The following is a 20,999-nucleotide window of genomic DNA, read 5'->3' as shown; positions in this document are numbered from 1 at the left end:
TTTTTATTGTCAAAAAATTTTAAAAAATCTACCAGTGCTGAAGAAGTAATCCAAAGTATTTCGAATACGTTACTGACCTTGAGTAATCTAACGGAATACATTACAAATTACATTTTACAGCATGTATTCTGTAATCTGTAATACAGTTCAAAAGCACCCCCCAACCCTGTATATATATATATATATATATATATATATATATATATATAACACCGATCAGCCACAACATTAAAATCACCTGCCTAATATTGTGTATGTCCTCCTCATGCCAGTAAAACAGCACCAACCCGTATTTCAGAATAGCATTCTGAGATTATTTTCATCTCACTACAATTGTACAGAGCAGTTAACTGAGTTACTGTAGACTTTGTCAGTTCAAACCAGTCTGGCCATTCTCTGTTGACCTCTCTCATCAACAATGCATTTTCATCCCCAGAACTGCTGGACTGCATCTTTTTAGTTATTTTGACCAGTTGACATTTTCTGCAAATAAATGCTCTAAATAACAATATTTTTATTTGGATGTTGATAGAAATATTGTCAGTACTTTATAGAATAAAATGTTAATTTTACTCAAACAGATACCTATAAATAGTAAATCCAGAAAAACTTTTTTGCAGTGGTCTCTAAATAGTATGTATATACTGTATTTACAGCATTTATTCTTCTTTTTTAATGTAAGTTAATAAAAATACTATTGTTAGTTCATAGTGCAGTAACTAATGTTAACATTAATCAAAATTAATCAATGATGTAAAAGTATTGTTCATATTAACTAATGTTGCTAAATAATGTAAACAAATGGAACCTTATTGTAAAGTGTTACTGGTTCAATCATGATTCAAAAATGCAATTTCTATCATAAAAACCTTTTCTATTGCTCTTAATCCTTGAGAGAATAAAGGGAGATGTACATGTGTAGCAACATTGTGCAACAGTTAAGCTGTTGGTGTTTCGCAATATATTTCCAAGTCAGCTTCCTGCTAACCCTCAACAAAGACCAGTTCAGTGAACTGACCTTGACTGAAACAGAAACGGTCTACAACCCACATGTGACTGAGATGATTTTACTAGGGAACCTCCTCCACATTATTCCCAGTACTATGTTACTCCCTTCCACCACCACTTGATAAATGTTTAGCCTCCTGTCGGGGCGTTTTAAAAGTCTGGCTTGCCAGCCAATGACAAGAGGACAAGTTGCAGCATCAGAGAGGGGGACATGTGAAACGCAATACTGACTAGATCTGATTACAACACATCAGCTACTTTGCAAAACAAATAAGGATGAACAACTGTTTTGATTATATGCCTAAAAAAACAGTTATGCATCATCTTGATTCAACTGACTGCCGTGGGGTTCAAAAATTTGAGACCACATTAAAATGAATTAAATCACATTTTTGATGAGACCACATTGAAAATACCTGAAAATAAACAACATTTTAGGATTTAAAAAAATGTTATGATGTAAAATGACAAATAAATTTGTAGGCAAACTTGTGATATTGACTATATTACCTCTTTTGTTCAAAGGTCAGATTTCCTTGCACACAACATTGCAAAAAACAATTTGGAACATTGTCAACTCATCATCATGTTTGGCACAAACTTGTAGAGTCCTTGAGTGTATGCTGTAATTCAAGCAAAAGTGGGACATCATTCAAATTCAAATAATAAAAAAATCTGATATTTTATTTATAAAACTCACTCAAACTGTTATACTAAGAATATAATTTGAGATGGCAAAATAAAATCTCTTTCACTTGTCTGAGATTTTTGGACTTTTTGTCTTGAAAATATGCTGAAGGAGAAAAATTCTAATCCCTCTTTGCTCTTGAAAATTATATCTTATATTTCATAATCCTCACTTATTCTTATTATATTCATCAATGTTCTGTTCTCTTTTCCTAAAAGGTACAAGTAATATGTATGTAATCTGAGGAGTCACTGAGGGTCTGGTCCATGTCAGGAGTGCAGTAACAGGGTTTACTCATTCAGCCTAGCCTCCAGAGAATGTGAATTTTATGTTTTTTTGCATTTATTACAGTTCTATTAGATAATGAATCATATACCCTATTTAACCATTTGATTATATTGTGGATTGATTGATCACAAACAGAAATGCAAGATAGAGAGATCGTAGTTATGATTTTTTTTTATTATCTTTGTTTTATGGAACCATGTCTGGACAACACCTCATTATGATCTACCTCATGTCATCAATGAAAGGAAACATGAATTAATTTCCTGATTTTACTATAATAGTAGGCAACTACTGTAGATGCAGCAACGGTGTGCTCTCTGTGCCCTGTCCTAATGGTCCACAGATTGTGAGGTCCGGCATTCAATCTAGGTTGGGGAGAAGGCATCTATTCCTGAGAAGATAACACCTTCTAAATAACTCATGTCTCTGAATTATTTACAGTTATTGTGCCCTCTCAAATGTGACTTTGCCATAGTCAAAAACAACTTCCAAGGATTTTAACTGGTCTCTTTGGTACCCCTTTGACATAAAGAAATAAGGAGTAGGCATAACTGATAGCATTCCTCTGATTTCTGACCATAAGGTTGTGTCAACCAAGGATGGGAACTTGATTCATGTTGTAGCTAACAATTATTGTTTGCAATGTTAAAATGTTTGAAGTAATTGACCTTTCAGAATGCTATAAATTGTGGTACGATGACAACCATTATTAATGCAGAATTAGCAAAGAGGGTTACATTAGTATTTCTGGTCAATGTGAAACTGGTCCAAACATATTTGCTTTTAAGCTTTCTCTTAAAAAAAAAAAGGTGGCTTAGAAACTTCCACATATGCTGTTTATCTCTATACACACATTAGCAACATGTCATCAATCCTTTTAAAACATAGTGACACAGATACACCATTTGTTCTAAGCCCAATGTCAGATATGTACATTTAATATCATTACATTTCATACATCATTATATAACTGTACAGCCTCAAGATTTAGACATAAAAATAAAGGAATCAAGGAAAAAAAAAAAATATTATGTAGAGGAAGAAGGAAAATTGAACAAGAACATACAATATATGTACAGCTTTTTTTAATCCTTCAAATATTTGAGATGAAACCCATTATTGAAATATTCACAGTTAAACAGGTGTCAAATCGTGCATAAACAGGAATCTGTGAAACTTAAATTCATGAAGGTTTCAATAGGAATGCTTTCCTGTGCATGCTTTCCTGCCCCTAAAATAAATCTTGAAAATAATTTGGTATGAGGTCTTTGAGCTTTCAGTCTGACAGCTAATTACTGTATATCTAGACCCAAGGTCAAATGTATATTCTAACATTCACCTTGATTACTGTATTGCTTTATCTGAAGTTAAGTTTAGGCTTTTGCTGTATAAACAGTAAAATGTCCCATTCAGCACAGCAGCATATATAATAGTTTTTTTGTTTGTTTTATAACTGAGAAAATTAGACGTTATTCCAAACCTTTATAAATGTATACAACATCTGAAATAGTGTGAACATTATGTAATTTGTTGTAGCAAAGCTTTTGTTGGTAATTTTATGGTGATTTGTTTGATATAGTAATCTCAAGTAATCTGCCTAGGTATTTTTGAATCACACCAAATTGGTATGATTTAATAATTACTGCAGGTTATAAAGAAATACTTTATTGAAATTAAATATTGTAATCAGTGTTCGCTAAGTTACTTAAAAATAGTAATCCACTACAAATTAATTATTTCTCTAAAAGTGAAATCAGATGACTTTACTAATTACTTAATTGAAAAGGTAATCACATTACTACTTATTTACTTTTAAGTTACTTTCTAAAACACTTTTCCACTCAAAATAATGTCCATTTCTTCCTTGTTAATTGTTACACACAAGTCATACACTCAGCACCTCACATTTCTCCTTCACAATGACTCATTACAGGGCCATAATTAATGTATTCTACAAACTAAAATATATCAGAAATAAGCATAACCCTATAATGTACTTAAAATAAATTAAATTAATTGAAAGTCAGTAGCTTTAATGCATTACACTACTTTGTTTTACTAAAAAGTGTTTTAGATTGAAGAAACTAATCACAATCAGCACTCTAACACTGCTGGACAGAAACATTGCATTCTCAAATCAGAACTTCTCATTACCTCTGTTATGGACTGCTCACTGTATCAAAGTTATGAGGAAAATATTGTTTAGCAATGTAATTGATATCCCACATGATTTGTCTCTCAATTGGTCATTAGTATTATAGTAGTTCTGTGGTCATTACTATGATGGTCATTTTCAAATAGGCTGTGGCAGTCTTCCGATCATCAATTCTTATTCGTTTAGCGAGTTCACTGGTTCATTTAGTCCTAGAATGTATAAGGTAAATTAATTTGGTTTGCTGTCCGATGGGCTCAAGCACAGGACTGGGCATGAGCTCTAAGAGCTCCCCAGGACAATCTGACTAAAGCAAAGAATAAAAATAAATAATAATACAGGCGGTATGAAATATAAAGCTGGTGATGTGGAGGCAGAGGGATGTCCATAGTATTGTCACTGGAGTGAGGGAAGCAGCAGCTTACTTATGCTTGAGATATACATATATGATTGGCAGGACCGAATTTATGTTTGGAGCATAAGAAAGAATAAAACCATTACAAACATGCATGAAAAAAATGTCATTATTGTATCACAATAATTGTAAAAGACTAATATATCAAACCAGTCTACATAATAAAAACACTTCAAACTTGTCTGTTTTTGTTGATTGAAACCTTGTCTCTCCTGATCGCTGGCCCTAGTGAGGTTATTCAGCGGGTTTTGGAGTTATTGTTTGACAGTATTGACAATATTTGAAACATCTGCCATGGCACCTTTACCTGTGAAGATACAAAGGCTGTAACATAAGATGAGTGAAACTTCAATTCATTAAATCCTCTGACCAAGGAGCATACTAATTAAATCCAGATTACAGCTGTTTGATATTCAGATAACTAATAATGCATGAGCGATTTCACACATTGATGCATATACTTATCTGTCCACTAGCTTCCCTTTTCAATGCAATGCCTCATTAAAACCACTCAAATTTAATGACACCACATTAAAAGATACCTTCATCTCCACAGACATGTTTTTTGGTAATACAGATGATCTCAATGTAGCCAATGCCTTTAAGTGTGGTCACATGCTGTGCAGTGAGAGGGTGCTGCCACATGCCTGTGTTCATAGCAGGACAGAAGAGCAGAGCATGGCTTGTGTCCCATGCCTGCACAACACCTGTCTGTTAATAAGAAAACAGGAAAACACACTCAATAATGCATTTAAAAATCCATACAGAATGACGTGTATGCCACCTACTAGGAGGTTGTCACAAATCCCACTAGAAATTTTACCAAGCGTGTTTGCATCCAGCGGGGCACTGACTAAAATGTTCGCCCAATATCGAAGTTCGAGATAATAAGATATTGACTAAAATATTGTTATAATTTGAATGCATCTCCTAGTCTTTATCTTTCTCCCACTCATCCTTATCTGTGTAGACATGGACAGGAATTTCACTGATATCATAAAAATGAGTGGCATTTTCTGTGGTGACCACACATACATTAACCTTTAGAGCAGAAAGTATCTTTTAAAACCTCAAGTATTTAAAAGAGAGCAAAAGTCATTAAGTGTTTTAATGATTAATGAATGTGTTGTACTTTTGTAATAACTTCAGTTCAGGCAGATAGCACACTCTGGTGGATAAATATGTGACATGGCAAGGGCATTGGATTATATGACATATGGCTCCGCTAAACCATTTCATATGGGCTGAAATATGTGCCACCAGAAACTGAATTTGAACCATTATATTTGAATTTGAATGGCTAAACTTGAATAATTGCATTGAAAAACTGAATTTGAATCACATCATTTGAAATTGTATTGTTTAATTAAAATTGAATTTATTCAAAAACTGAATCTGAATTGTATCATTTGAAATTGAATTTATTCGTTTGGAACTGAAGTCCAATAAAATTTGATCCTCACTGAAAATTAAACTCTCTATATATCTTCACATTCACTTCTCACAATTCAGATTCAGTTCTCAAATTCAATTTCAAGTTACTGAGACAGACATCCGGGTAGTTGGAGGATGAAGGAAGAGCAATCGAGCGCAGATCGATAGATAGCGTTCATTGGCGCACAGGACTCCTCTTGGGCCAATCAGCACCAATGTTTTGGAGCACAGTACGTTACCCGCCATGAAACTATGGAATTACGATTGTGTCAATAATAATGAATGTAACTTTATAAAACTGAACGTAACTTTTTCAGAAACTATCAAAAATATTCCATTACAAAAGAAGAAAAACACAATTAAAATGAAAAAAAAAAAATGAACTCAGTCGCACGAATTTAACAGGCTCTTCAAATATGCTTCATTTTTTGTTAATGTTTTTCAAAGATTCGTTTTCGCAAATCGTGGATTCTGAATACATTGCCACAGATTTCGCTTACGCTTCGCAGTTTTTCGTTTGCTGTTTTGAGACAAACCTCTCGTGGGGTGGGCTTAACAGTGATCTACTCTGATTGGATAGTGAGCTTTTGATGGACAGGTGCTCTCTGACCCGGATGTACAGACGTCACTCAGTGGCGCGCATATTGGAAAGCTCTCGCGGTGATTTGTAGTTATGCAATACGTCGTGCTTTGTTGTGTTACTTACTAACAATATGTAAATAATATTTGACCTATAATTATATAATTTAATATTATATGAGACCTTCGATCGTCTAATAATCGTCTTCGATCAGTCTGTAAAGATGAGCTTTCAGGAGAGACATGGAGCGGCATCATCTTCCTCTTATTTATTTAAAAAAAAATATATATATATATATGTTTTTTTAATGCAAAGAACAGGAACATACAAAAGAGAAAGCATACGTACATCACATAATATCAACCAAAACAATAAAGAAGACAAAAATAAATAGAAAAAATAATAATAATAAAAAAAGATAATAATAATAATGTATTTAACAATAAAAGAAGAGGTAGGGCCATTACATCACACAAAAATGTTCACATGAAGAGATCAAATGCAGTGCAGATTCTAACAGTCCTTATGGCTTTCTTATTAGTAGATACTGAAATCAAATTTAGATAATTTTCTATTTCTTTTAAGAAGACAGAGAAGATAGGTTTACAGTTTAAAAATTTGCATTTGTGAATATAGAATTTGCTTAAGAAAATAATTAAATTAATAACAAAACAGACATTTTCGTTTGTGGGGTCTGAATCAAAATACCCAAATATAATGTTTCTCATATGTATTGAGAAGCCTGGCAAAATATTACACTTGATAAAAACATCAATTTCATTCCAGAGCTTCTGAGTGTAATGACACAACCAAAATACATGAACCACTGTTTCATCAAAATTCACACAAAAAGAGCATGTTAGCTCAATGTCAGATTTAAATCTTTGTATAAATTTCTTAACAGGATAGAACCTGTGTATCAACTTAAAGGAAATTTCTTTCACTTTATTTGTGAGAATGAATTTCTGCTGTAAAGACCAGATTTTTTCCAATTAAGGTTACCAAACAAATTATTCCAAAAGGAAATAACAGGTGGAACAGAAATCAAATCCTTAAGAAATAAAGATCTTGTAGTTTTTAGCTTTCGACTCTGAAAAACAGATTTGACCAACAGAAGTATCACAAGGTTTAGGAAAGGATGCAGTAGATACTGGGGTGAAGTAATTACGGTTTTTAAAATGCATACATAAACCAGAGGGAATAGCACCCATTACTGTAGCAAATTCTTTTGGGGTTACTGGTATTTGGTATTCAGAAAGAAATTCTGAATATCTGAATAAAAGACCTTGCTTATTAAACAAATGCTCCACTCCTCCTCCTCTTGTCCTTCAAGGCAGCTTGAAGTAAGTTTGTGTTACTGAAGTAACCAATAACATCGATACAATTTTCTAATTTTACAGAAAACACTCTAAATTTCAACACAGTGGTGGAATATTGCATATATTTTATTATATTTATTCACAATGTTTTGATAAACACATATAAAATATCATAATTTTATATATTTTTTAATAATGTTTTTATTGTCATTCACAAGTTTGCAATGCACTGATGTCATGTCATGATGTTATGTAGTTTGATTGTTTGCTCTTTTGCACAGTTATTATATTCAAGGACGTGTCAATGTAGACAGTGCAGATATCAAACTGGTCTTTATTCTACAGCAAGGCAGAAATCTTGGTGCAGATGCTGCATCGGTACATAACAACCTTGAAATTCTTAACCAGTCGCTCGGGAATACCAGCACAAGGCAGGGTCAGCAGCAGTCCGTTCAGCAGTCAAACAGTGGACCAAGATATGGCCAGGTTTCAGTTTTGCAGTCATGACAATGACAAAACAGCAACATTTTATTTAGCATGCATTTACAATACAACAATAAATTTGCAAAATAAAGCCAGAACTGTTGCACACTGTAACGTTACATGAATAAAAGTTTTATCGATGTTATTGGTTACTTCAGTAACACGAACTTACTTCAAGCTGCCTTGAAGGACAAGAGGAGGAGGAGGAAGATGATGCCGCTCCGTGTCTCTCCTGAGAGCTCATCTTTACAGACTGATCGAAGACGATTATTAGACGATCGAAGGTCTCATATAATATTAAATTATATAATTATAGGTCAAATATTATTTACATATTGTTAGTAAGTAATACAACAAAGCACGACGTATTGCATAACTACAAATCACCGCGAGAGCTTTCTAATATGCGCGCCACTGAGTGACGTCTGTACATCCGGGTCAGAGAGCACCTGTCCATCAAAAGCTCACTATCCAATCAGAGTAGATCACTGTTAAGCCCACCCCCACGAGAGGTTTGTCTCAAAACAGCAAACGAAAAACTGCGAAGCGTAAGCGAAATCTGTGGCAATGTATTCAGAATCCACGATTTGCGAAAACGAATCTTTGAAAAATATTAACAAAAAATGAAGCATATTTGAAGAGCCTGTTCATTTTTTTTTTTTTTTCATTTTAATTGTGTTTTTCTTCTTTTGTAATGGAATATTTTTGATAGTTTCTGAAAAAGTTACGTTCAGTTTTATAAAGTTACATTCATTATTATTGACACAATCGTAATTCCATAGTTTCATGGCGGGTAACGTACTGTGCTCCAAAACATTGGTGCTGATTGGCCCAAGAGGAGTCCTGTGCGCCAATGAACGCTATCTATCGATCTGCGCTCGATTGCTCTTCCTTCATCCTCCAACTACCCGGATGTCTGTCTCAGTAACTTGAAATTGAATTTGAGAACTGAATCTGAATTGTGAGAAGTGAATGTGAAGATATATAGAGAGTTTAATTTTCAGTGAGGATCAAATTTTATTGGACTTCAGTTCCAAACGAATAAATTCAATTTCAAATGATACAATTCAGATTCAGTTTTTGAATAAATTCAATTTTAATTAAACAATACAATTTCAAATGATGTGATTCAAATTCAGTTTTTCAATGCAATTATTCAAGTTTAGCCATTCAAATTCAAATATAAATGGTTCAAATTCAGTTTCTGGTGGCACATATTTCAGCCCATAATTTCATACTATTTATGAGCCCTGTAGAGTCAGAACTAATTATATACAGTAGTGTGCAAAAGTCTTAGGCACATAAGATGATTCAGAAAAGCATTTGTCTTAGGATGGTTATTTATATCCTCAGCTTTAGTGTGTCAATAAGAAATATAAATGTTAAGACTCGCAAACATTACTTTTGCAAATAGAAAAGATTAGAATCTGCAACAGATGTCATGGCCCCCACTGAACATCGTGTCAGTATGAGATTACATGAAGTGACAGAAGCAATTGAGACTTCAATTGAGACCTAAATAGATAGAAGAAATGTGGTGAATTCTCCAAGAAGTTTGGAACATCCTATCTGCCAACAACCAAGAAAAACTGTGTCCTGGTGTATCTAGGAGATTTGGTGCTGTTTTAAAGGCAAAGGTGGTCACGCCGAATATTGATTTATCTTTTATATGTTTACTGGACTTTGTATAACAATAAGTGATTATTGAAAAATATTTATGGCATTATTTAAGACATCCTCACTATGCAACATTTTTCACAAGTGCCTAAAAGTTTTGCAAAGTAATGTATATACTTGCCCCTGGAATTTCAAGTAGTTGCGTTACCAACAAAGGTGCATTGAGTCCAGCAACACTACCAGTCAAACCGACCAGGATCCGACATTTTTAAGTATTTGTTTGCAAGTCCAATTTCACATTATCAAATTCAGAACGCTTCTGTATAAAAATAAATAAATAAAATAAAAAACTTTTTATCAACTATTTAAGTTTTTGTTTGGTTAAATGTATTTATCTTGTAAGACCTAATATTTGTATAGTTCATGTTTATATTACAGTTCGGGCTGAGAAACTGAATTTTACTGTTTAAACTTCAACACATATACTAGTTTGGACTCCACGCGCTCTGAAACTGATTCTCCTGGGGTTCTCGACTTCCGTAAACACTGGCATTAGGCTCTGATAAAACCGTAGAGAAAAAGGAAAGAGCGTAAACTGTTATAAAAATGGTCACAGCGGCACCGCTGGAGGGGAGTGCAATTACAGGTGAAACACGAAAAATTTGAATATCGTGCAAAAGTTCATTAATTTCATTAATTCAACTTAAAAGGTGAAACTAATATATTATATAGACTCATTACAAGCAAAGTAAGATATTTCAAGCCTTTATTTGATATAATTTTGATGATTATGGCTTACAGCTTATGAAAACCCCAAATTCAGAATCTCAGAAAATTAGAATATTACATGAAATCAATAAAAAAAAATATTTTAAATACAGAAATGTCGGCCCTCTGAAAAGTATAATCATGCATATGTACTCAGTACTTGGTTTGGGCCCCTTTTGCATTAATTACTGCCTTAATGCGCGTGGCATGGATGCTATCAGCCTGTGGCACTGCTGAGGTGTTATGGAAGACCAAGATGCTTCAATAGCGGCCTTCAGCTCTTCTGCATTGTTTGGTCTCATGTCTCTCATCTTTCTCTTAGCAATGCCCCATAGATTCTCTATGGGGTTCAGGTCAGGCGAGTTTGCTGGCCAATCAAGCACAGTAATACCATGGTCATTGAACCAGGTTTTGGTACTTTTGGCAGTGTGGGCAGGTGCCAAGTCCTGCTGGAAAATGAAGTCAGCATCTCCATAAAGCTTGTCTGCTGAAGGAAGCATGAAGTGCTCTAAAATGTCCCGGTAGACGGCTGCGTTGACTCTGGACATAATAAAGCACAGTGGACCAACACCAGCCGATGACATGGCTCCCCAAACCAACACAGACTGAGGAAACTTCACACTGGACTTCAAGCATCTTGGATTGTGTGCCTCTCCATTCTTCCTCCAGACTCTGGGACCTTGGTTTCCAAATGAGATGCAAAATTTGCTCTCATCAGAAAAGAGGACTTTGGACCACTGAGCAACAGACCAGTTCTTTTTTTCTTTAGCCCAGGTAAGACGCTTGACATTTGAAGCCCATGTCCAGGACCCGTCTGTGTGTGGTGGCTCTTGATGCAGTAACTCCAGCCTCAGTCCACTCCTTGTGAAGCTCCCCCACACATTTGAATGGCCTTTTCCTGACAATCCTCTCCAGGCTACGGTCATCCCTGCTGCTTGTGCACCTTTTTCTTCCACACTTTTCCCTTCCACTTAACTTTCTATTAATGTGCTTTGATACAGCACTTTGAGAACATCCAACTTCTTTTGCAATTACCTTTTGAGGCTTTCCCTCCTTGTGGAGGGAGTCAATGATGGTTTTCTGCACAACTGTCAGGTCAGCAGTCTTCCCCATGATTGTGAATTCAACTGAACCAGACTGAGAGACCATTTAAAGGCTCAGGAACCCTTTGCAGGTGTTTAGCTGATTAGAGTGTGACACTTTGAGCCTACAATACTGAACCTTTTCACAATATTCTAATTTTCTGAGATTCTGAATTTGGGGTTTTCATAAGCTGTAAGCCATAATCATCAAAATTACATCAAATAAAGGCTTGAAATATCTTACTTTGCTTGTAATGAGTCTATATAATATATTAGTTTCACCTTTTAAGTTGAATTACTGAAATTAATGAACTTTTGCACGATATTCTAATTTTTCGAGTTTCACCTGTATAGTACAAAATGCCAGATAACAGCTGGCAGAAACGTAAAATGTTGCTTCATACATTACATAATGATTTTTAAATAATTATTCATTATCAAAGAAACAGTAAACAAATGACAGAAAGCATTCCAGAGTTGGCATATGTCATCTCTTTAAAGGAATATTCCAGGTGTAATACAATTTAAACTCAATCGACAGCATTTGAGGAATACTACTTTTACAAACAATATATTTATCTATATATACAAGTCAAATATATATATATATATATATATATATATATATATATATATATATATATATATATATATATATATATTCTTTAAAAAAAATTATATCTGGGTTCCAGTGAGGCAGTTAAATTGGAAGTGAATGGGGGCCAATCTGTAAACGTTAGAATACTCACTGTTTGAAATGTATAGCTACAAGACGTAAACAGCATGTGTGTTAAGATGATTTTATAAATTCACTTACTAAAATTTTCTGTGTGAAATAATAGCCAATTTCACAACTTCATTGCCATGACGATATACTGTCAACAAACACTAAACCTCTAAATATGTAGATTTAAACAACTTTACAGCTCAAATAATGGATGAGTTTTAACAGAAGAATTAATTTAACGTCTTATTGTGTATTTCTATATATACTTATATTTTCTATTGGCCTTTTTTATCATAATTATTATTATCCCTGTTTTGCAGTTGTATTGTTTATGCACTGGAAGCTTCTTTCACAACTCCCTTGCATACCAAGCAAGCATACTTGGCAATACATCACATTTATGAGCTTATTTCGGACTTTAAACCCTCCCAAAACATACCTCTTTCATTTCCATTGTAAGTGCCTCACTGTAACCTATATTTTGTCCTTTTTCCCCCTTTTTTTTTTTTTTTTATAAGAAAAGGGGGGACGACTCGAATTTTGTTTATAGGTAGTCAACATTATGCCATCCATAAATGCTGTCGACTGAGAGTAACTTGTATTGAACCCGGAATATTCCGTTAAATGGGTCGTTCACAACGAACTCAACACTCCATAGAAAAAAAGCTAGATGCAACGCAACGAACGCAGCGTCTCGAATTTGTTATTTTTTAAGGGTCCGTTCAGACAAACACATTTTTGCGCTAAAAAAAGTTAGAAGCAACCACTGATCTATCTATCTATATCAGTGTAAGCAACGCATATTACAGCACGCAGTCTCGATACGCGTTTTTAAAAGACGATTTATTTATTTTTTTACCTGACATGTTGTCTGAAAACGCGGCGCTACTGTGCGAGTCAGCAAGACGCAGCGGAACGGTCAAAGACGTCCGTCTAACGCATGTTTACAAAGGAAACTATTTAAAAACAGCGCGGACTGACGCAAAAACGTGTTCGATGTGATGTGAACTGTCCATAAGAACAAGCGTGTCACTACTCGATCCGTACCGGAAACACGATTGGTACTGCGATCGAGTAGTGACAAAGCGTGCGCGCTTCTGCGACTGTCCACATGCACGTGTGCGCACGCGCGTTGGTGGAATATTCTGGCCTAATGACAAAATCTTGGAAACGTCTTCCGGCGGCTCGCACATAAGATTTCTACTGCGTGTCATTCATTGTTATGCTGGCATAAAGCGCGTTCTTTAATGTGAATATTTGCAATGCAGGCTCTTACGCCTCACGTAAACTGGGCTCAGCGGCACGGGGAGATTTACCTGCGAGTGGAGATCAGTGATGCACAGGTACGACGGCTGACATGCGGAAACTATTTTTTGTTAACAGTTAGACACTATATTATTTTACGTATAATTTATATTTACCCTGGCATTTTTAATTCACGTCATCATTATAACATACATAAACATATATATATATATATATATATATATATATATATATATATATATATATATATATATATATGTTTATGTATGTTTACTTTCGTCTATAGTGTTCAGTCTTGACAACTTTATCTATCTATCTATCTATCTATCTATCTAATCACAGAGTTGAAAGGGTGATCTGTGAATTATTGACAGCTTCTGTAGGTCTGATTACAAAGCTTGCACCATCAAATGATGATCAATAAACATGGTTACTAGCTGAATGTGAGATCAGGACTTGATCCTACTGGACCTACATGCCATCTGGTCCAGTTACAATGGCAGGGCATGTTTTATTAACAAACCAGTTAATGACAGAGTGAACACAGGAGCAGCTTCCTCAGTTCTTTCTCAGGGCAGGAAAAGGCATGTGTTTGACCTATCCTCTCATTAAGATAAGTGAATTTGTCTTTTGTCACTGGGAGCTCTGGGACAAATGTGGTATTGGTGTTGTACTAATATGGTTGCTATGACTACGGTTTATGCAAATAAAGCTGTGTATGGTAAACTACAGGTTAAAACAGGTTTTAAGTAGTGTGTCACTGTAAAAACTATTAGAAAATGGCAAGGGTAACTTTGACCCACATGTGGGTCAAAGCATTATAACATAGCACTATTTAAAGGGATAGTTCACCCAAAAATGAAAATTATTTCATAATTTACTCACCCTCATGCCATCCCAGATGTGTATGACTTTCTTCTGCTGAACACAAATGAAGGCTTTTGGATGAATATTTCAGCTTTGTTGGTCCTCACAAGTGAATGGTGACCAGACATTTGAAGCTCCAAAAATCACATAAAGGCAGCATCAGGAAAAATCATGTAAATTAGTAAAAAATACTACATTTCTATTGTGAATATCAATATTTTTTTTTTCAACTGGAAAAGTAATGACAAAAAAAAACAATGATTAAAAAGTGTAGGAACCCTGAAACAGTGACAAAGTGAATGTATTTACATTATGCATTTAGTTCATTACAGTTGCTCCATAATCATTTCATGCATTTGAAGTCAAGTGTACAGAAGGAGGAGGAGCTTGAAACCTCACACTTCTTGTTTTATTGTATCTCTATCTCACAGAATCTGAGTATTGGTGTTGAAGAGAACATCCTGCACTTCCGAGGTACATATGACTAATTGTAACCATTAGATGGTCTTTCTTCATTCTGACTTTATTTTGACCTAATTCTGTTCTTTACAAGGCCAAGGACATGGAGCAAAAGGAGAAAATGAATATGAATTCAGCCTTGAATTTTTAAAACCAGTTAAACCTGAGGTAATAGTCATCTTGTTCGCTATTTAGACATTTGTATTAGTCTCTATGTACAGTGAACATTTGCATTGCCAAATACATTTGTATGTTAAGTTTGCTGTTTATGCTGTTTTGTTTATTTATTTTGGAACCACATTCATTGTGTATCAAAATCTGTGAGTCTGTATTTTTATGCACAGGTGAAACACAAATCCACTCAGCGGCAGGTGAATATTACGGTAAAGAAGCAGGAGCACGTTTGGTGGGATCGGCTTACTAAACAGGAGAAGAAGCTTTGGTTTCTAGCACCTGATTTTGACCGTTGGCTGGACGAGTCAGATGCAGAAATGGAGCTCAGAGAAAAGGTGAAGAGGAGGAATGGCCACATCACCATTAACTGAAATAGATTGAAAGCTAAGAACTGTGTAATGTTAAAATACTTGAAATACCTATCTGAGCTTAATATGCAGAGACAACCATAAGTAAGTTTGGTGATGCTAGTGCTAGTTAGAAATGCACACTTCAGCTTTAATTGAACAACATACAGCACTGTCTAATGTGTTGCCTGTCTGGTGTTTTCTGTATACAGGAAGAGAAACTAAACAAAGTCAGCATTGAGTCAAGGGTCCGAAAGGACCGTAAGTATATTTTTTAATTCTTTGGGTAGAAAATAAAGCAGTTTTGTGGCTCTCTTTACCAAAAAAGAACAACATGCTCATTACTCCTTTTAATGTTAATGTTTTGCAGCTTTTCTCGGCTTGAAAAAAGGATTTCTCTTTATGTACAACTTGGTCCAGTTTCTTGGATTCTCCTGGATCTTTGTCAACATGACTGTACGTTTGTTCATACTTGGGCAAGGTAAGTCCTTTTTTTTTTAAAAGCACAACTGCTGAAATAGTCAGTTTTTTCCTTTCAGGCCACTTAAAATGTATTTCTGATTGTGTTTCAGCATTTTTCATTGTCAGGAAATGCATCTCGTTTCAATTTTTCTGAGAAGACCTACAGGTCTGTTATGCAAATGTCTGTAGATACTATTCATAGAGCGCAAAATAGAGGAAGTGATCTGTATATGTGTGATGGTAAACCTGGGCACACTGGTTTTCACAAACATGCAGGGGTTTGAACCCAAATAATGCAATATACAAAGAGACCAGTGGGGGGCAAGCGCTGGAGGGTAGAAAGGGTGTTTGGAGTTTGGACCAAGCAATAACGTGTTAAAACATCCTCAACCCAACAGATTCTTTCTACGACACCTTTCATACCATTGCTGATGTGATGTACTTCTGTCAGATGCTGGCAATAATGGAAGTTATTAATCCTGCTGTGGGGCTGGTTAAGACTGGAGTCATCCCTGCTTTCATACAGGTATATGTTTAGTGACCAAAATAGATGCTCTTCATTGTGCACCATTTTATAGCAGTGAGAAACACAAATCTTTCTCTCGCCAAACTTTCCAAGGTGATGGGCAGGAACTTCATCCTTTTTGTCATATTTGGAAACTTAGAGGATATGCAAAACAAGCCAGTGGTCTTCTTTGTCTTCTATCTATGGAGTGCAATCGAGATATTCAGGTAAGTATCTGAGTTATTCATTCACAGAGTGTTATATATGTGATTTTATAATTTTAATCTCTGCAAAAAAAGAAACGTCCTCTCACTTTCAACTGCTTTTATTTTCAGCAAACTTAACATGTGTAAATATTTGTATGAATCTCCTCCTCATGGACTGCATCAGATTTGCCAGTTCTTGTTGTGAGATGTTACCCCACACTTCCACCAAGACACTTGCAATTTCCCAGACATTTCTGGGGGGAATGGCACTAGCCGTCACCGTCCGATCCAACAGGTCCCAGACGTGCTCTTTGGGTTTGAGATCCGGGCTCTTCGCTGGGCATGGCAGAACACTGACATTCCTGTCTTGCAGGAAATCACGCACAGAATGAGCAGTATGGCTGGTGGCATTGTCATGCTGGAGGGTCATGTCAGGATGAGCCTGCAGGAAGGGTACCACATGAGGAAGGAGGATGTCTTCCCTGTAACGCACAGTATTGAGATTGCCTGCAATTACAACAAGTTCAGTCCGATGATGCTGTGACATACCGCTTCAGACCACGACGGACCCTCCACCTCCAACTCGAGGTGGTGTAACACTCATTCCTTCGAAAATAGACGGGAGTCCGACCATCACCCCTGGTGAGACAAATCCACAACTCGTCAGTGACGAGCACTTTTTGCCAGTCCTGTCTGGTCCAGCGGGTTTGCGCCCATAGGCGACATTGTTGCGGGTGATGTCTGGTAAGGACCTGCCTTACAACAGGCCTACAAGCCCTCAGTCCAGCCTCTCTCAGGCTATTGCGGACAGTCTGAGCACTGATTGAGGGATTGTGTTTCCTGGTGTAACTCGGGCAGTTGTTGTTGCCATCCTGTACCTGTCCCGTAGTTGTGATATTCAGGTGTTGTTACATGTGGTCTGCCTCTGCGAGGATGATCAGCTGTCCTTCCTGTCTCCCTGTAGCACTGTCTTAGGTGTCTCTCAGTACGGACATTGCAATTTATTGCCCTGGCCACATCTGCAGTCTTCATGGCTCCATGCAGCATGCATAAGGCACATTCACACAGATGAGCAGGGACCCTGGGCATCTTTCTTTTAGTGTTTTTCAGAGACAATAGAAAGGTCTATTTAGTGTCCTACATTTTTATAACCGTGACATTAATTCCCTACCATCTGTAAGCTGTTAACGACCGTTCCACTGGTGCATGTTCATGAATTGTTTATGGTTCATTGAACAAGCATGGAAAACATTGTTTAAACAATAAATATCTGTAAAGTTATTTGGATTTTTACAAAATTATCTTTTAAAATACAGTGTCCTGAAAAAGGGACATTTCTTTTTTGCTGAGTATATAATGTAAAATCATATATATTTTAAGGGATAGTTCACCCCAAAATAAAAATGATCTCATCATTTACTCCCTCTCATGCCTTCCCCTGTGTATGACTTTCTTTTTTCTGCAGAACACAAAGATTGTTAGAAGAATATTTTAAGGAATCTAAAAGAATTTTAATGTGAATGTGGAGATTTATAGTAAAAAGGACTTAAATATTGATCTGTTTCTCACTCACACTTATCATATCACTTCTGAAGATATGGATTTAACCAGTGGAGTCTTATTGATCAATTTTATGCTACCTTTATGTGATTTTGGAGCTTGAAAAGTCTGATCACCATTCACTTGCATTGTCTGAACCTACAGAGCTGAGATAATCTTTATTTGTGTACAGCAGAAGAAAGGAAGTCATACACATCTGGGATGGCTTGAGGGTGACTAAATTATGAGTATTTTAATAAAAAAAAAACTCACCCTCACATTGATCCATGAAAGTGAAGGGTGACTGAGGCTGTCATTCTTCCCTACAAAGGAAGTCATACAGGTTTGGAACAAGAGATTGAATAAATTATGCGTGTACTGTCCCTTTTTGAGTGTACCGTTTCTGTTAGTGTTGAGATGATGTGGAAATCGGTGACAGTGTAATATGAATTTCTTTATTTACAGGATATCCTTACTAATATTTCAACTTCCTATACAGTTGTGTGAACTCCTTAGTTTGTTAAAGGATCTAGAAAATGTATTAACTCTATCCCAAACCCTGTGTCTTGAGTTTAATCACGAAAACATCAGTGCATCAGAAGAGCTTTTGTATTTCTTTGATCTTGGTGTGTGTATATTGGGGCTTTCGTCATGTTTACGTGGTCAGTGTCTAATGTGTTACAATTTCACATGGTTAAAAAAACAAGACAGAGCCTAATGCTTTTAGCTAGAGTTTTTATGCTCTTTGCTGTTTACGATGTGGTTGACACATGTGGTTTGAGCCAGTATATCTACACTTCTTCATCTATCTCAAGCTCAAATTACTCATACATTGGTGTTGCCAGAAGTGGGATGTCAAGGCATTACCTCAGAGAACCAGGTTTACAGCTGTAACTTAAAGGAATAGTTGGATAAAAAACATAATATTAAAGACATATCTAATCTCACCTTTCTTAAAATGAATCATAGGTATCCCTTCTACATGTTGGCCTGTATTGATACTGAATGGAAGTTGTTGACTTGGGTGAGATACACCATATGGATTCCGCTGTACCCTCTTGGTGTGCTAGCTGAAGGTATGCGTTTGTCTTAATCTTTAGAATAGCAACTGTCACATGGAGAAAAAAATAAATAAAAATGATGGGCTCCTCATGAGATGGAGACACATTTTGTACAATAATGATCTTACAATGTATATGTGTACCTCATAGCTTATTTTATGCTCTCTAACTTTGATCAGCTGTGGCAGTGATTCAGTCCATCCCCATATTTGATGAAACCAAACTCCTCGGGATTCCTCTGCCTAAAGCCATAGGCACATCGCTCAGCTTCTCGTACATCCTGAAGATCTACCTGGCACTAATGTTTCTGGGTAAGGCCTGCATAATAGCATGTGGAAATGGCTATATGGAAAACCAAGGTTCCCACACCTTTCGACCAATGAATTTCCTTGACTTTTCCAGTTGTTCAGATTCGGAAAAATTATTTTTAAATGTAATTTTATATAGATTACATACCTCAAAGGGCAATTTCTAGCCAGTGACATATTTAGAACCAAGCATAAAAAGACATTTATAATCACTATAGAAATCTTTTGGGGATTTTATTAATGTCCATGACTTTTCCAGGTCTTGAAACCACAATTTAAAAATTCTCTGATATTCCCAGGCTTTCCAAGACTGGGAACCGTGTAAAACACAAAGCACATTTCTCTTTTTATCAATTACAGTAAAACTGTGCTATGCTTTATTAATTAACTTCCAACCATTTCAGGCCTCTTCATCAATTTTCAACACCTCTACAAACAGAGGAAGAGACGGTTTCGCACAAAGAAGAGGAAAGCCAACTGAGTTTTCATCCAGGGGAAGACTCCTGCTTCAACTTCATAATTTCTCTTACTGCATCTCTCTTTTCAGTGATTTAACCTTTCTCCCTTTCCATTTACCAATGATGTTATATACCCTTATCTCACAGTGAACACATTACATGATGCAAAAAGAACCCTCTACATTCAAACCCCAAATCAAGTGCATTTACTTTCTACACTTTAGTACTGAAGGACAATGACCAAACTGACTATATAAACATTAGAAAGAGAAATTGATGATCTAACAAATAGTTCTAAACAGGAACATGAAGGTATTTATACATATTGTCATTTCATCTGTGTGCGGCTTGTTTGCTGTTTGAGTGTTTGATATTGTAGATTAGTTGTGTGACAGGCTTACTTGACTGAAAACACAAGCAGCATTTTATCTTCCTATTATTCCCTGAGAGGTGTTGTAGTAGTTATTTCTGCAGAGTATTGATAACAACAAGACAGACCATTATCCTCAGGGAAAACCTCATGAAACAACTGAACATGCATTGGAATAATCATTTCAGTGTCATATGTGAGATCCGGAAAGTTTGTATAACTGCAACTGATGATGATTAATAAATTTCACTACTCTGAAGCATGCAATACGTGGTTTTATTTACATTTAAACAGACATTTTTATCCAAATCAATTAATGTAGACAAATTTATTAATTTGGTCAATGTGAGAAAATGCTATTTACTCAAAAATAATGGTCTTTCTTTCCTTGAATGGAGTGCTTCAAGTCACAAAGT

The 20,999-nt window shown here is 35.7% G+C and overlaps 2 protein-coding genes across 3 annotated transcripts; one reads left to right on the top strand and one right to left on the bottom strand.

The window, feature by feature from the left end:
• Window positions 1–4,620: 4,620 nt before the first annotated feature.
• Window positions 4,621–13,606, bottom strand: LOC127661622 (phosphopantothenoylcysteine decarboxylase-like). Of its 2 annotated transcripts, none has more exons than XR_007972769.1 (3): window positions 13,421–13,606; window positions 5,094–5,262; window positions 4,621–4,858 (listed from the first exon to the last, which is right to left on the bottom strand). XR_007972769.1 is itself a non-coding variant. In XM_052152412.1 (3 exons), the coding sequence occupies exons 1-3, from the start codon at window positions 5,387–5,389 to the stop codon at window positions 4,806–4,808; spliced, it is 237 nt and encodes a 78-aa protein (XP_052008372.1). In that variant the 5' UTR covers window positions 5,390–5,513; the 3' UTR covers window positions 4,621–4,805. The 2 variants fall into 2 exon arrangements, 1 of the variants encoding a protein (XP_052008372.1); XM_052152412.1 differs by lacking the exon at window positions 13,421–13,606 and adding an exon at window positions 5,375–5,513.
• Window positions 13,607–13,694: 88 nt separating this feature from the next.
• Window positions 13,695–20,858, top strand: LOC127661616 (very-long-chain (3R)-3-hydroxyacyl-CoA dehydratase). Its single transcript, XM_052152402.1, has 11 exons — window positions 13,695–13,904; window positions 15,126–15,168; window positions 15,248–15,321; window positions 15,498–15,662; window positions 15,887–15,935; window positions 16,045–16,155; window positions 16,535–16,662; window positions 16,756–16,868; window positions 19,356–19,462; window positions 19,627–19,758; window positions 20,160–20,858. The coding sequence occupies exons 1-11, from the start codon at window positions 13,824–13,826 to the stop codon at window positions 20,234–20,236; spliced, it is 1,080 nt and encodes a 359-aa protein (XP_052008362.1). The 5' UTR covers window positions 13,695–13,823; the 3' UTR covers window positions 20,237–20,858.
• Window positions 20,859–20,999: the final 141 nt, after the last annotated feature.

Source organism: Xyrauchen texanus, chromosome 21 (genome assembly GCF_025860055.1).
Source record: "Xyrauchen texanus isolate HMW12.3.18 chromosome 21, RBS_HiC_50CHRs, whole genome shotgun sequence".
NCBI lineage: Eukaryota > Metazoa > Chordata > Actinopteri > Cypriniformes > Catostomidae > Xyrauchen > Xyrauchen texanus.
This window is presented reverse-complemented; position numbering and strand designations above follow the sequence as displayed.